Raw genomic sequence first — 18,172 nt, 5'->3', positions numbered from 1 at the left:
TGGACCTTTAGACTGTGTGTGTGGGTGTTAATACCGTGTGTGATGTGGAGTATTCAGGCGGGCTGCATGGTAAACCATCATCCTCAGACATGGTCCCTCCATCTTCCATCCTCTTCACACACATGAGGGAGGGAGGAGAGCCCAGCCGGATGGCCTGCTTCAGCTGGAGCTGCAGACCAACAAGAATATGCAGAGTGACTGTGTTAGTGTGCAGGAGCCTGCCATCTACGTTTTGTGGGTTCAAACATTCACATGAGACGGAAAAATCTTTGTAAAACTTCTAAACATGTAATAATGGTCCCTTCTCTGGGCCATGTGGGAAAAGAGGCATTTTGAGTGCAGGTGCTCAGAGATAGAGGGAAGTCCAGTGTGAAAGTCTTTATGAAAGGTGACGAGGGCATGTTTGAGTGTGTGTTTCCTTGTGTACCAACGACTTTCATGGTCAAAGAATCCTTGCTGGTATATGGTATGATTAACAGAGAATGGCTTCTGACGACAGTCTCCTGGCACTCCTAAGAGAAACTGTTTATTTTAGGCCTTGTGTTTGCGTGTGTGTGTGTGTGTGTGTGTGTGTGTGTGTGTTGCACAGTAGGTATCACAGAAACTCAAACTAACAGACTTGGTATCTGCCTGGTGTGTGCTGCCCTGTAACAGTTACTCAAGGACTCATTTACCCAGCAAGGTGCAAAGCAAACACGGGACAATACAGCTTTTCATCGGCCGGGGCTCAAGACGGGAGCACATGCACCGAGTCCTTCACTGACAGAGACCAGCCATTTTAACTTCCAGATAGCTTAAACATCTAATCTTTAGTGAATTTTACCAGGTAACATCCCACTGAAATCAAAGATCTCCAGATTTTGAACTCAATAAAATGTATTACAGTGCACTGACATATTGCCTCTGTTATCAGACAATGGAGCTCATAATAATTTATAGCTAAATTATTACATGTCTTGTAATATGTGTAAATACAGCCCTGCACCTTCCTCTGTCTATCAAACGAGCGTCTGACCAGCTCAGCTTTAGGACTGAGGTCATGAAATGGCCATCAGATGGTAAATTCAGTAAATTCAGTTTAGAAACAAATCTAGGCTTTGCATTGTGTTATTTCAACAAGACTTATTTTAATTTTGCAGTCATGCTGTCTGAACCATTTGCCATTCATTTTCAACCTGCTCTTATGGCATATAATAAACTCCCTGTCGTTCTGTCTAAATGGAGGTCTGTCTTTCTGTGATTTGCCTGTTCTCCTGTTACTTTGTGCATCTGTGTCTTCCTATCTGTCTGCCGACTTTTCTATCCCCGTCTTTCCTGTCTGACATGCTTCAAAAAACAGACACGCATGCACACTTTTTCTCTTCTTCCGCTGTGGGAGCAAGTGATTCATGTTGACAAATCCCCTTAAGATGCCGCTTAACTCTCACTCCCCTGTAGGTAGCTCAGTGTGCACTTCAAAAAAAAAAAAAAACGTAACTTCAGGTCAGTCTGCGCGTCTGAGTCTCATGCCTTCCCCTTTTAGCCTCATTTGGAGTCAGACATTTGTCCCGTCTGCCTGCTTCTCTGCTTGTCACCCAATTTTCTCACTCTGTTTTGACAGTCGGCTCAGTTTTAGCATCTTGTTGTGATACACATCATGTCGGCCTGTCTGGCCTGTCTGTCACACTCACACACTTTCACTCACATTTTCACACTGCAAGCTGCTATCCAGATGTCTTCCTTTGTGACCTGCGACCTGTTACTTTGCAACCCTGAGTGGTTAGCAGCTCGCGTCCCTGAGGCTTATCATCAGACTGACTAAATATACACCACATCGGCTGCCTACCTCTGTCAACTCCATTACTGATAAACACTGGTTATGACTGCCGCTCACAGCACAGGTTCACAGATATTAAACACATTATACCCATGACATATATAATTATAATATATGGCCATTGTGAATACTTGAATTTGATTGGCTGAAGGGTGTCCATAAGCTCTCTATATAAATATGTGTTATATTTAATCAGCACAACTCAAACAGACTCTGTCAACAGTTCAATCTACTGCTCGATATCAAAGTTCACAATGTGAACAGGCTCATGTACCACAGCTGCTGATAGAGCCATAAGCTATGAAAGAGCAAATGCACAACACAGTCTTCATTTGTTTCTTTGTTAAGTGTCGATGATATAAACTGTCACAGGTTATGGCAAAGGCTCATGAAAACCACCACTCTTATGGCTCTTTTAGTTCGTCAGAGTAGATCTCCAGAATACATGATAAGAAATGTAGTAGAGTAGAGTAGAGGTGAGATACAGAGCAGCAGCTCTGCAGCTGGTAGGGATTCAGAGTTTTGCTCAAGGACACTTCAGCAGAGAAGCTATTTGCTGTCACAGGGGCTTGAACACACACCCTGTGGTTGACTGATTGTCTCTCAAAGCAGCAGGTGAAGTAGTCTTACAGTATTTGTATGTATAGTTGTATGTGTGTGTGTGTGTACCTGTAGTGATTTGACTTTGCCATGAATGCTGTCCTGAGATGCTCCCAAAGCCTCGTTAGCCTCTGACGAGTCGGAGACGAAGACAGAGTCATGTGACAAGGCCTTGCTGCCCAAGCTAATCTTTGACCTTTGGGAGACACGAAGAGGAACAAACAAAGCAAAACAAACAATTACATTTCACCGCTTCTAAAACACAACAAAACAGATTCAAGAGAACTGGATGTTGGGATGTCCTGAAGGGTCAATGAGTTAAAACGAACAGATTCACATAATGAAATAAAATCTGGTTCCCAACTCTTGTGTCTTCTCCTTCCTTTCCCCTCCCATCGTTGAACACTAAACTACATGGATATTTCCTCCTTTTCCTATTATGGTCCGTTTCCCCAGAGAGCTGCGCATCTCCAGACTAAATTAGACCTAATGTTTACTAAGAGGAGCACAAAATGGCCACTGCAAAGTCAGTGGGGGCAGATGTGCCCTGGGACATTAAGGGAGAGTGAAGAGGCACTGCAGGAAGTGGCAGAGCTTGTAAAAACAAAGGAAATAAGGACTATCCACAGGAAGTGACATTTCATTACTGAAAAACACAGGAAGCCAGGAGCCTTCACTGAGGTGAGTTGGGAGGAACAGGAGATGGATGTGAAAGCCTTTTCCTCCCCTCTTAAATTATCCCTGCTGTGCCCGACAAAAGAGGTTTATCTAAGTGGACAGATGTCTATTCAGTATGGTCGTATTAACTACTGGTATTTAAAGAAAAAGCAGTTTTTTAACAGATTGGATGGGGACTCAAAGCTGGACTACAAGAAAATGCAAGTTCTCAAAGTGTGTAAGAGCAACTCAAACCCATCCATTACATTGGATGTATGTATATGTAAAGAAGTTGGTTCAAAGCCCCTGTCAGAGCAGAGTTAATGAGACAGTCTGTGGGATGTGTGGGATGTCTCTGTCCAATATGGAGCTGGATGTGTGAAAGCATAGTTGGGATTGTTAAGAAACCCATCTCATCAATAATGAACTGAACCTTTCAGCCCATCTGAGGCGGATTTGCCTCAGCAGTCTGGCTTTTGCTGAGAATGTAGCATCTTTCATACAATTTTCTACCCATTTCACAAAGTGCACTACCTAAATAGACTCTGATGTCTCTTGGAAATGGGTTTCAGCGCCGGTGACTTGCAGCTAGTGTGAGTTGTGTATGCGTGTGTGTGTGTGTGTGTGTGTGTATTCAGATGAGTTGGCATTGTTTGTGTATCTTACCCAGAGCCCTTATCCTTCTCTGATCGCGTGAGTGTGTTATCTTCTGGTGTCTTGCTGACATTGTCGCTTGATTGGCTGGCTTTAAGCCCCGCGTCCCCCCCAGTGGCTGATGCCTCCTTTCTCTTCTTCCTGGCGAAGAACTTTTTAAATGTCTGGAACTTTGACTTCTTCTTTCCTGAGATGACAGAAATAAAAGGCTGGTAAGCACTAATCACTTTGACTGATTCCTTGTCAATCAAATGCATTTAACCCTTTCACGCATAGCGGTCACTACAGTGGACAGCTGTTTAAAGTCATTCTCTCCTAAATGCAATGGTTTCTATGGTGGAATTGCATATCAGCTGTTTGAATGCTCTCTGCTGCTCCCCTACATTGAGGTTTATGCAGAGACTGTCAATTCTTGTTGCTGAAAACATATTAATACTAGTATCATGACATGGTAATACCAGTCCTGCATCCTTAAAGAAGTATGCAGACTCACAAAAATGTTCATGCCCTAAGAAGAGTAAAAACACATAAGAAAAAAATCTTGACTCAGGCTTTCACAAATCATGCATGAAAGGGTTAATAACAGTGACAATTTCTGTATGTTTCCCCATCAGTGTTGGTGTGTACTATTACAATTAATTTTACTATATATCAATGCATTAATGATAAAATTATACACACAGTATCCATAAACATTACCCTCATGTGAACTGTATGCCGAGCAATTAGCCCTGTGCTGGCTGTAAAGGCCCAGGTAGGCAGCCTAGTAAAAACCACACACAGACTGGTGTGTATGGAGACACACACACACACACACAGACACACACAAATCCAAGCTTGTAAAAACCACCCCCTTTCGAGTCCAGGTCCATTAGCACCGCAGTGGAAAAACTCAACAACTCTTTTATAACTCTTTAAACAGCCACCAACTGCTCCTCAGTCAGCAGGGCACTCATCCAGAACTCGGTGAAAAACGCCCGCTGGGCTTTTCTCTGTCACCGGATTCAACAGAGCTGCGGCCATTTCTGTCTTCTTCTACAGTTTTCTGTTGACTCAAAATTTCAGCCTTAAGGAAAAAGACTTGCCCTTTCACTTTTATAGGAGGGCCTGTCTTTGGATTTTACAAACAGTGGTGAAGACTGTATCAGTGCCAACGTTTTGTATCTACAATGTCTCAGCAGAGCGGGATTCTCCAAACATGGCGAGGCGCACAGCGTAGCAGCAGGGCCTCAGGCGTGCCTCCTCACACACAAATGTGTTATTTTGGTGATGCTGGAACCATCAGTTGTAAAGAAATACTATTATTTGGATCTATAATATCATCACAAAAGAAATAACACTCTCGCTTAACCCAGCTATTGTCTTCACACACAAGGGAACACGGGGAATGACATTTTGCCAATTTGACAGCATTTGTGAGAAGCTCCAAAATGTGTGTCACAGTTTAACGTGTAACAGACTATTTGAAACCTAGACATGGGGTCCAGACACAAAGAACAAGGAAAGACTGTGTAGTAAAGGGAGCAGTGAATTAAAAAAAAAAAAAAAAAAAAAAAAAAAAAAAGCAGCCCTGACAGGACAATGTTAACGGTGTCATTTTTGTCCTTCCCCCTGTGGGGAATCCTTGAGCAGTCCTTCCTTTGACTAAAAATAAATTTGCATCTGCTGCTTTTTGGTTAGAGAACAATGAGAGCTGGAAAATGCCTGGTATGCCTTGACTTGGTGCTCGTTCTGAGATATACTATACTTACTGGGCAATTCGATCACATTTAAAGGAAAATGTACCCAGAACATACGCTCATAACCTCTAGGTGACAAAGCTGTAGAAGCAATCTTGCACAACTTTGTTCAAAAGAGTTGATCAGCTTTTTCATGTAAAATTGACCAAGTGTTGTCAGCATGTGGGCTCTGATGTCTTTTTTTTTTTTTGGTAAATAAAGAGAGTATGTTCTCCCCCATAGAAGGCACAATTACAAGTAAATATCACATGCAAATTCACTAATGAGTGTCCAGCCTTTCTGATTGGTTGCTATCAAGTCACAAATGGAAGATGCTTAGATTTCTGGACCAAACTCTTCATTCGCGTAAAGAAAGGTCAGATATGCATTCTCCTCTCCTTTGTTTGGACTACAGCTACACCAAAACTACACGTGGAATCCACCCTTGGTGCCTTCAGTGCATCAGTGTTTCCCCAACCTTGAGTTGACTTGAGCCACCAACCTCCAAGAATTTCTTCTATTTTGGGTCCAGTGGGGAGTTTGATTACACTCCAGGGGTGTTTCTACACTGCCAAGAAGAGAAATCAGGCGCAAAAAACAAAAAAAAAACAAAAACAGCAGCACCATTCATCAGCATGAGCATTGAGCTATTTTAGGGACAATACAACTTTAAACTAAAGGTCTCCACTCTATGGGTGTTTAAAAAGGCCACGGCTTCAGCGAAAGGTCAGTGTTGTAGACCTAACATTAGAAATACAGCTAACAATCTCCCAACATTCATTCCATCACAAACGAGGATACACACACAGACACACGAGGCATTATTACGAGAATGTCAAATCTGCAGCCACACACATACACACTCGCATGGTGTATGGTCAATATTAGGGTGACCTGAGCTCAGCTGATACATTGAGAAGATGGTGACCTTCCACAGGGAAACAATGGAGTGGGCTGAGAAGAAAGAGGAAGTGGTGGGGGAGGACAATAAAAAGGGAGCATTGTGGGACCTGGAGAATTCTCACAACCTCAGTACACTGTGTAAGGGCGGAGGGAAGGGACAATTGTAAATATATAATGGCCTAACAATAACCAGTCATTGTGATGATGTTGCATTACTGGAAATAATTTTATAAGTGACAAACTGTTATAGAGTCCCTTTTTAAGAGTGGATAAACAGAAAAAAGAGGTTTGAGAAGAAAAAGGGATTGGGCACAAGCCACAAGATCGCTTGGATGTTGTCTATATAGACTCCAATCCTTCTGTAAGATATAAAACACAGTGATGAGCCAATTAAAACGCAGCACACTCTACCACAGGTTAACTGTCTGTCACAATGCTAAGTTACCACAAGTCGACTGAGATGGACATGACTAGCTGGGTCCATCATGTCTGGAGTCGAGCCTGACTTCCAACTCTCCTTTGGGGGTAAAACAAAAGTAAATCGCTTAACTTCAAAACCTGAAGGCACAGCAACTGTCCATTTCCATAAGAGAGCTGCTTCTAATGAGCCTTGTTACTGTAATGTCTAGCAAAAGTCTTATAGATGTCCACTTAAATGCAAGAACTGTGGCTTCAGAGTGTCGAGTCAGTTTCATCTTTGGGTCGACTGTCCATGTGGACATGTCGAGTTCATCCCACACAACATCCATGATCAAGATCAGGGTTTAGATTTGGGCCGAGCTCAGCCCTGCAAAGAAAGAAAGTTTAGCCACATTTAGCCCTTTTCGACTGTAGGAACTTGGCGAGGCGTGCTGTGCCATCAAACCAAATTTACAGGTCCTGGAATTGGTTCCATTGTCTACGAAACATTTCCGGTTATGCTGTCAAAAGCTTTTTTCAGCCCTGTTTGCGGGGTGACACTAAAATCTGAATACAAGGAGCATTCAGTGCTGCCAATCTTAGTCAAGCCCTGATGTGACAACTTCCATTAACATGCACTATCATTCCTTGACAGTGCACTCTAATCAGCCCATCTACCCAACTTCAAACTGATGAATGATTAGATCGTACTGATGATGCCCCTACGTAGTTTTCTTGAGCACAAAGTTGAACCGATGTATTTGTTTCTGAGGACCCTCACTACGTCATCCTGTTATAGTCTGGAGATTGTTTCAAGTAAAACTCCAATGGAAAGCATCAGACCTACACAGGCAAGATGCTTTTTCTGATGTTCAGCTGATTTACGATCTTAGATCTACAGCCTGTATCGGACCAACGTGTGGGTGCTATCTGGATTAGAGGGCTACAACACAAAACAGACATTAAATACAGCCAGCACCAAACGAAAAACTGCAAAAACAAACAGCAAAAGCAAACGCCTGAATTCCACAGTGTTCGGGAGAAGCGGGCATCAAGCGTACAGCCAAACAGTGAGACAAAAAACAAAAGAAGCATATTAGGAACATTTTTTTTTTTATCAAGCACTTCATACCCTTATGGTTAGTTCTTCATACAGTAGAAATGGAAACAAAGCCAATCCCAGAACTTCATGGGTTCTGATTAGTCCCAGGTTATGGAAAGCTCCAAGTTACCCTCGACAGTCAAAGGACGATTAACTTCTAGATTATCACGTCTGACAATCTTGTGTACAAGACTTGATGTGAACTGTCTTCTATGTGTGTTGAACCAAAACCTGCCTGTGGTGATGTTCCCAGGTCATGTGTGTGAGTGAACAGAGGTGAATCAGAGAAAATTTTCAATTCACACTCAAGTCGGTGTGTGATGTGACTTGAGATGTAAACGACCAGGGTTGAATGCAGCAGCAGCTCCACACTGAGCTTCCAGCCATGTGGCTAATCCCAGCTAGGATTTGTCTTGCTGGGTTTCTGGCTTTGTAACACCCTGCTCATGGAGTGTAGGCTGGCAGAAGCTCAGGTATGAAAGAAAACTCTCACTTTCCCAGCCTTTTTTAACCACTTTGTTGGATCGTTCAAGTGTTTACAACAATCCCAACAGGCACTCGAAGACAGTAAACACTGACCAGATAGTAAATTCTAACTGCAGCTCCACCCGAACTCATTTCTTCCTCCAGAGACCTTTCTCTGACCTCGCAATACACTTCTTCCTGGTTCCCATCACAGCAATAGCATATACAGTATCCATCTGTATGAACAGTATGTGTGTGTGTGTGTGTGTGTGTGTGTGTGTGTATGACTGAGAGATGATAATAGCTTTCTCTGTTCCTTCATTTCCTGCCAACAGCAGTAAAGAGATCTGGATTATTGAGCCTGGCTTGATCTCATCTGCCGTGTGTGTGTGTGTGTGTGTGTGTGTGTGTGTGTGTGTGTGTGTGTGTTTGTAGGAAATCTCACTGGTGATATGCCTTAGATACCTGTGTGGTACCGTAACTCCCAATTCCAATACCCTGACTTGACTGAAACGTGGAAATTAAATGCAGAGCTGAGGCTTTATACGTCAAAATACATCTGTTGTATCGGGTTAAATCACAAACCGAGGCACAGATTCACTTCATTTACCCAAATAAAATCTTGTGTGAGCTATGCAGTGTACAAAGGCAAGTGAAACATTCAATCTTAACAGTGAAATGCAGTTAGTCTCGGTCTAACCACTTTAACTGACATTAAATCCTTTGTCTCTCTCGTCTCTTGTGGTGTACTATCACTGGTTGGTGAACAGGGCTGTGTTGTGTAAAGTTCACTAACATCATCTTACAGGATTTGTAGGGTACTAAAGTTCATATTTTTCAGAGTTTCCCCTCACTGCATATGGGAAACTGTCAAGTCCCGCTTTGAAATTTTGGAGTTTTTGGGAAAGAGTTGGAAGCAATTTCAGCTTTGTGTATATAAAAAGCTACCCAGAAAGTCTAAATCAACATTTCAGTCTTACTGTGGTCCTTAGTCACACATTCATATAACTATTGCCTACGGGAATGAAGAGACTGACTGCACAATGTTCTGTTTATAGATGTTTATGTGTTTGGAAAGGGCTGCAGCAGCCTTGGCAGCAACACACGCATCATACTGGATTTGGTGATGATAATAAACAGATCATATTAGTTTCAGGACGAGCACAAAGTAGGGCAAAGCATGCTGTGTTTTATATCTGTACGGATTTATGCTTGTTAGATGTCTGTGGGACGTAAAATGTGACTTAAATGTTTTTGCATTGCATTGCTGATTTAATGCTTTAGTATAAGTGGATCGATTTATATGATTGGAGATGCCAACTGATTTTGAAGTTCAAGCATTGGTCTATTCATTCCCCCAAACAAGCCGCACCTTTGCAGATGAATAAAGTTGAATAAATATAGGATGAATAAAGTACACACTTCACACTCTATGGCCGTGACAAATATTCATTAAGTCATCACCTGAGCATTCCTCAGCGACTTCAGCAGGCTCCTGATTGGCCACAGCCTCCGGAGGCCCTGATGCCATGGCAGCGCTGTCACTGCTGTGGGAGAGAGACAGAAGCAACCATGAGCATCGCGGTTCTCCTTTACATGAAGAAGAGCAGATACTATAATGGTCAATGATGGACAGAGTTGGTTCATGCTGCACAACACAACAGCACACTGATGAATCCCCTGGTAGAGGCAACAAATACGGTCAAGATGATGCAGGACGCTCACAGTTTCTTTATAATAATATAGAATTTACTTGTTTTGTTCAGTTTTGTATTTTAATAAATGGGCAATACTCACAATTATCTGTTTTGTCAGTGTAAAGTATTCACTAAGAGCTTCAGCATGACTACATTTCCAAAACAAGGACAGATGTGGAGCCAAAGACAAAAATATCCTCATCGCAGCTTTAAAAAATGACTCAGGAAACACTTTTCCAATCAAGTGAACCCTGGTTTGTTCCTTTCCCTCAATGCTTTTGCTTTTTATCACTGGTTGAACATAATGAAATCCAGAAATGAAATCTAATCACACAGTGTGTCTATGGTCGATGAGCTGCCACCAAACACCATTGTTCTCTTGTTTCCGTATTTAAGCACTCATTGTGTCAGCCTGTTTTTGTTACTCTGATAAAATCGCTCTCTTTAATTTCTGAACATGGAGATCTAATGTTGGGAAACCCTGGTCTCTAAGGGATCCACATCAGGCCAACCTAACCAGCCTGTGAAGTGATCAGCCTCAGTGGATTACAGTGTGATTTAAGTCCAATTTGGGAATCCAACATGCTTCTTAACATGCCTTATAAAGCCTGGATGTCAAAACTGAAATTAAAATCAGAAGTCTGATAGTTGTGTTCACTGTAAAAGCTCTAAAAATACATAAAATGCATTGCCATCAAGGTAAAAACAAGGCTGGTTTGCTTAGTTCCTAAAAACCTGACATTTCAGAGAGGGGAAGTGTTAGTTCAGAAGCAACAATTTGCAAATTCATGCCTCCATGCAGCTACACAGCTACCATATCCTCCAATCTAACAAGTTCAGATTAATTTAAAGATCTTAATCAGAGTGATGGTCTCAATAGGCTCATAGTTTACAGAAACAATGCAACATCCCCCGCCCTGAGCCCAGCACAGCAACCAAATCCATGATTTGTACCTTTTAAATCCCTCAGACATACCTTCAGCTTGCTCTCTGAACTTCTGTTCCTAACCCAAAGGTTATGTTATATTCAAATCCAAACAGTCTCTACCGAGGCATCTCAAATATGTTTCCAGCGCTCTGCTCCGCTCTGGCATCCAGCTCTGTAAAACTGGTCTAGCATGGCACTTCCTCAGCGGAGACGATCACCTTTCACCAAGAACATCTCTATGTCGACCAGGAAAGTGATATGAACTGCTTTCACCCGATTTGCTCTTTGCCTTGTTATTTTCTATGGTATGGGCATGTGTTTGAGTGTGATTACGGATGAACTGCCTCCAAAAATGCTCGGGTCCCAGGCTCAGCGCACCATGCAGCAGCCTCACAACTATAATCCTATCCCCTCATATTTTCTCTCTCTCTGTCTGTCAGGATAATAATATCTTCATCCAGCAACTCCCACCGCAGACCTCTCATTCTTTTCTCTGAGGCCACGCATAAAATTACATTATCCACTGATAGCTTGTTATTGCTCTCATTGTGCCGCAGCGTTCTAGTGTCTCTGCAGGAATCCATTAATTTCTGAGTGAAGCTTCATGAGACAACAACATCAATTCCCCTTTTGTGTTCAATTTAATGGTTTACAGTACCTAGCGGTTGTGTTGAGTGACATTCATCTCAGTACGGTTCTTTTTATTCAAATTTGCTTTGCTAAATGACATTACCCCCATGTCATGTAGAGCTGCTCCTGTTTTTCTGTCCCGCTCCTGATGGAGTCAGCAGCTCAAGTCTTCACTTTATTAGAGCCACAGTCACAATGAAATAAAAACTGACACTTTCATTTCTAATCAGCTAATTTACCATCTCATAATGTATACCTACCTGACAATAAACCAATCAGCCAAACAATAAATACATAAATAGAATTAAATTAAATTAAATTAGACAGCTGTTACATGCTGTTATCTGTGTCTTTGAAGCTGCAATCAAGGGTCAATTCAACTGAGGACCATGTAGACTCAGCTAACAAAAATGTGGAAAAAGCAGTTTAATGGTTGAGTCTACATGGTTCTCACATGCCGATGCTATGTTTTTTTTTTTTTTTATCAGTTGAGTCTAAATGGTCCTCGTTTTCACCATTTAAACTCCCGATGGAATGACCTCACATGACTTCTACTTCCTGTAAACAGTGTTTTAAACAGCGACATCATGCTGCACTAGTGGGTGTAAATGAACATTTCAACCAATAAAATCTTCACAAATCTTTAAACCTGTCCTTTCAAATAAAATGGTGTTCCTCTCCCAAACTGATATCCTGTTGGTCCCGTTGGTCAGTGATCCGTCCCTGCACCATGTCTCATCCACACATCATATCAAGAACGCGTGAGTCCCCTTCACGGGGTCTTTAAATGATTGCAGCGCTGATACTGTCGTTTTCATTACTCACTAGATTTCACAAGCCTTTGCAGCTTTCTTTAAGATAAATGCTAAACACAACAGCTCGCATGTCTAGCTCTGTTAGTGAGCTTTGTGCAGCAGCCAAGAAGCAGACAGGAAGCTGGAGGCCATGTGAGAGTTCAGTCCCAGCATGCTGAAGCAGTCTCTCCCACACAGAAACAGCACTGCTTCAGTATGTTTAATATCACCCCATGCTGCTCTGAAATCTAATTATCTGTGCATGCAGAGTACATACACGAGGGGCTTTCCTGCACAGTTTGGCAGGCAGCTGAGGTACTGCTCATATAGTTTGGGGTAAATGGTTATTTAGAGCAACTGTGGCAACGTCATGATCAATTTTTTGCTCAAACTGATGCCTTCATTTCCACGGCCATGAGAAGGAGGTGCAGACAGGAAGAGGAAGAGAGAGAGCGAGAGAGATAAGTCAAAAGGGAACTGTGCTGGGGAATGTTTTGCTGGGCCAAATTTCATTAAAGCATCATGGGAACATTTACAGCCACAGACACAGTCTCCTGAACAGATGTGATGGGCAATGAGGCAATAAGGATGTGCAATGTCATGTACAGTGGAAATGGGAATACGTGAAGAGGATGGTGAAAGTAGCTGTACAGCTGAAATGTGTCTCTTCTCTCTCAGTGGCCTGGGGCCCACAAGTCAATTTTCCGTTTACTTTCTCAAAGACGTTTCAGAAGATTACAATATAAAGCCTTAAGCTTAGAGCCGGGGCAGCCAGATCCCAGTTAAATCACGAGCTTGTAAAAAGGCAAGAGGACAATACAGCACACAGCATTGCAAATGTTATTAATTACATTTCCCTCGTATTGAACATGACATCATAATATTAAGGGTTTAGTATTTTACCAGGGAATTCGGGAAGAAAACATGATTTTTTTTAAAAACAAAATTGATTTCATACCATTTCACAGTCTCATTGCTCATGGTAACACCATTAAAATGCTGCAGAATCAATCTCCTGATGGGAAAAATGAACGAGAAATTTACTTCTGAAATCCATCTCTGTGTGCAGATGATACAGTACGCAGAGTGGAATCCAATTGATTAAGAAATCTTAATTTGATTTAGAGGACTGTAAGGAACAACAAATCTTAATTCCTTGTCAAACTGTCTGTATATGTATGGTCTAAACATTTTTGTTCTGTATTAGGCGTTGTTTGGTCTTTTTTCTCACTGTAATCCAGAGGACAGATATGGACTTAGTGCAGAGAAGCTTTTGATAATACCAGCATTGGAAAAATAACCAAAACCTCGCATTAATATCACCATCAATAAAGCCGTCTGATGACCCCGGGACCAGGCTGGACCACTAAAATGTGTTTTAAAACGTCAAAAATATGAGTCTCAAGTGGAAAATGATCCTCAGCTCCTTTCTGGAGATGTGAGGTTTCTGCAGGACACCGGCACTTAACATGTTTCCTGTTTGTTGTGGACAGGCAGTTTCCATTAAGTCAGTGAGAGGATGGAGAGCCTCTTGTCGACAGTGTTTACAGTGACACTGGATTCTGGAAACAGAGGGAATGTTCCAGAGGCTCTGCCGGCATACTGACGGCCTTTCGTCATCACAACACTTTATACTTTCTTCTTTTGCAATAACTATCATCATATGATCATAAGCAATTAATCCATTACTTGTTTGGTCCATAAAAAGTCAGAAAATGGTGAAAAATTATATATAAAAAAATCAGTCCATAAGCCCTCTCCCCCCAAAAAATCCTCTTAAAAATAAAACAATCTCTCAAAACGATTTAGCGATTATCAACATAGTTGGCCAATAATTTATTAGTTGGAGTCACTGCAGCTATAAGTATTATCAGTCGTTAGCATCAGCACCATTATCACCATCGCCTTCCTCTTCGTCATCATCATCATCATCATCATCATCATCACCACCACCACCACATGCAACAACTGAACAAACTCAAAGTGTGATTTGTATCATTTTGAATCACTTCAGGTGTCAGACACACAGCATTTCCAATATGTTTTATCATTAATATTATGCATTTTTATACGGCTTTATTGAACTGCACACACACACACACACACACACACACTGTTTTTCTGTGTATGAGCTGATAGCACTCAGCAGATCCATTTCCTCTGTCTGATGTTGCTGAAAGACATTACAGCCAAGAGTTCACACACACACACACACACACACACACACACACACACACACACTGCACGCAGTCAGGTCACTCAGATAGACAGGTGCAATGCTTTAGCAGCCTTAATAATGCCACACAGATACAGAGACACAAACAGAAGCACACAGAGACGCACAAAGACAATTATGTAGCAGGAAATGATGTAATGCCATAAACAAACAAACAGCAGGGAGAGAAGGGAAAGCTAGCCTCTACATCAACATACACATCAACATATACAGCCTATACATCTAAGTATGAGGTACAACTAAGATAAGGTGAAAAAAGAAATATTAGACGCCAAAACTTATATTTTTGCTATAATGGATGAGTGTCATGTTTGAGGTTTGGGGATTCGGGGTCAAAGTGACTGACCTGCACCCTCCGCTAAAGCTGGCTGCCCACCATGACATCCTGTGCGTCAGCTGTTTACAGGATGGATGGATGGAGAGGGAGCGGGAAACAAAGACAGAGAGGAAGAGCGAGAAACAAGTAGGAAGACGGGGAAAAAGAATCGCAGAAGAGCAGGGGGAGCGCTACATAAATATTGAGGACAGGAGTGCGAGAAGGGCGATGGTGAGAAAGCAGATGTGAGCGGGACGAGAGGAGAGGGAGAGGGAGAGGGAAGGCGGGAGGGGGTCAGAGAGAGGGGTTGTGGGAAAGAGCAGCATGAAAGGAAAGAAGAGTCAGTTAGATAAACAGACGAATATTAGGAGGAAGAGGCAGACAAACTACGACAAAGGGTGAAGAGACTTGAGGACACGGGCCTTTTAGTCTAGAGAAACAGTGTTTGTGTGTTCAGCCAAAGATAGGCTCTCAGAGAAATTGCTGTTACATGCATATGCACACGCACACACATTCAATAAGCCTTGAGAAAGGATAAACACTCCATGCAGACAAGAGATGGGCTTTATATGGTTATAATTTTGGTTCATATATTTAGAGTCCGAACAAGATTCATGTTTCAGTTCTCGGTCATGTTAGCTTAATCTTCATTTTGGTCATTTTAAACAGTAAGCAGGAACAGTGATAGGAAACCATGGTGAGACTGTAGCCAAGGTCAAAACCACATGGCTGTCTAAGCAGTAGTGTTGCAAAGGGGTGGAAAGTTTCCGGTAAATTTCCCGGAAAGTTTCCGAAGATTTCCCATGGGAATTTTCGCTCTGGAATATTGGAAATTTTCAGAAGATTTTTGCTGTCACTTTTTTTTTTTTTTTCAATTTTTCCGAAAATTCCCGGGAAAATTCGGCTCGGGAATTTTGGGAATTTTCATTTATTTTCTTGTCATCAATTTGAATGAGGTTTTTAAAAAGTTTCCATGGAAATTTAAGCTTGGTAATTTTGGAAATTTTCATTTTTGTTGTTGTTAACTTAAGGTGAATGGGGCAAAAATAAACAATAATCAATAAAATGAATGTCAACATCAATATCACCATTTTGGAAATGGAAACCCTAATCTCCTGAGCTCAGGACTCACCTCTAACCCAAAGGCCACAATGCCAGCATACTGTAACATCATCATCCCCATAGCCAAGTGTGTGAAATAAAACTTGAATATAAAACTTAAATATAAACAGTTAACTTTGCATTTTGGTGGAAACAAATATGTTGCATGATTCAATGCAAATTCGACTTATGCAAATAATTCCGAGCACATTTGATCATCATCAATCAGTAGCCTATACTCTACTAGGCTACAGCACTTACACTGAGACAGACGATCATCACATCAGCATCACGATTCAATTTCCTCCATTTCTATGCATTTTAATGGGTAGTTTGAACCACTTCATATGCACACCTTAACAATAGTACTGCACACAGTCCTATGCCTGAATTAACACAGTTTGACTCAGCTAGGGAAAATTCCCGAAAATTCCCTGGAAATTCATTATAATGTAACATGTTTGCATGCATATCTGCTTATAACAAACCAAAATGTTTATTATGTATACATGTATATGACTGGGTGAATGCAGTGAATATAAATTCCCGAAAATTCCCCCAAAATTCACGTTTATTCCCATTAATTCCTATGAATTTCCAAAAATTCCCATGGAAATTTTCCAACACTACTAAGCGGTAAAGCCAATAAAACATTTCATATTCACCAAATATCCTATATGGATTCAATTAAGCAGTGTAGTGCTATTTTAATAGTTTTTGCTCGTTCTGATGCTTGGACAGGCCGCTGCAGAGCTGCATTAAAAGTGGGTGTGAAAACCTTTTATAAGTTTGTGGGTGTTTCCTCACTGTATGCTGACACTATGTTTCAAAGTGACAACATTTCACACGGGCTGCAAGAGCATGTTGTATTACTTTGTAGATCTGAACTGGTTATTCCGTAAACTGCGAAACCACAACACCCACCCAGGGTCCTTGATTTCGCCTGGCTGTGTGTGTGTCAGACCACTGGTCCGGCTCATGTGTTGTATTTATGCGTTCACTTTAACACCATTGATCTGGAACACTTTCAACTGTTTAATTTAAGCACGATGTCGTATTCAGCCATGACACTCACAGGCACACAATCAACCTCATTTGGATGCCATTAGGTGTGTGTATGTGTGTGTGTGTGTGTGTGCGCGTGCGCACGAGTGTGTGTGCGTGCGCAGTCAGCCCCATTATGTAATAAAGGATTAGGGCTGGGACATTCTCAGTAAGGGGTCTGTCTTTATTAGACAGAGAAAACAACCTCATTAACACCCACATAAGTAGACACACACACATGCACACTGACACACACACGCAAATATGCAGACACTTGTAGATTACCATAATTATATGCTAAAACAAGACTTCGCTGATTACATACATACATACTCGCGCGCGCATACACACACACACACACACACATACACACACACACACACACACACACACACACACACACACAGTGGCATGCCATCTGCTGTCAGGTAAGTCTTGTTCAGCTGATGTAGACAGAACGCAGTCCAAATCCAGACAATATAAATCCATCATGATTGCACTGCACACCATGTTCCAGTCTATATGGTGAACACAGTAAGTATCTAGACCAGGGCTTTAGCAACAAGTGTGCCAAATTTGGAATTCACTTGGGGTTGTTGGCCCACACAGAATAATTTGGCAATGAATAGCTACAGGTAACTCTCACAGTGTAACATAAATAGAACTATAATTACATGAAATAACATGGCCATGTGCAGTATCATTTTTTTTGCACATTGGGTACTTAGATCTTTAGATCTCGAGTGTCATCTTTTATTCTTTATTTTTTATTTATTTAATGTTGTACTCTGTGGATACTGCTGAAAACTGTGAATTTCCTTCGGGATGAATAAAGTATCTATCTATCTATCTATCTATCTATCTATAATCAATTCCAGACAGCAGCCGGCCCATACCAATAAGACCTGCAGATAAGGCTACAAAGCTTCATACACAAGTGCAAAAGGTTACATCTAACAGACCAAGGAGACACGGGCGGCTATTTTAACTCCACAATCGCAAGGACCAGCACTAAGCCTGTTATACAATCACTACATTCAGTTTAGCTTTGCTCTGCCTTACGCCTTGTAATGTCTCCTCTGAGGAGTCATGTTATCATCCTCGCTGCACAG

At 41.7% G+C, this 18,172-nt stretch overlaps 1 protein-coding gene across 1 annotated transcript in view; it reads right to left on the bottom strand.

Moving 5' to 3' along the window:
- LOC115366459 (cancer-related regulator of actin dynamics) overlaps positions 1-18,172 on the bottom strand; it is a 56,347-nt gene that overhangs the window by 16,717 nt on the left and 21,458 nt on the right. Inside the window, exons 2-5 of the mRNA XM_030061918.1 lie at positions 9,779-9,861; positions 3,740-3,914; positions 2,486-2,612; positions 35-169 (exon numbers count right to left, since the gene is read on the bottom strand). Coding sequence (XP_029917778.1) covers positions 35-169; positions 2,486-2,612; positions 3,740-3,914; positions 9,779-9,861 — 520 coding nt within the window. The remainder of the gene's footprint in view (positions 1-34; positions 170-2,485; positions 2,613-3,739; positions 3,915-9,778; positions 9,862-18,172) is intronic.

Source organism: Myripristis murdjan, chromosome 10 (assembly GCF_902150065.1).
Source record: "Myripristis murdjan chromosome 10, fMyrMur1.1, whole genome shotgun sequence".
In the NCBI taxonomy this organism is placed as follows: domain Eukaryota; kingdom Metazoa; phylum Chordata; class Actinopteri; order Holocentriformes; family Holocentridae; genus Myripristis; species Myripristis murdjan.
The sequence above is the reverse complement of the archived record's forward strand: the minus strand, read 5'-3'. Positions and strand labels throughout refer to the sequence as shown.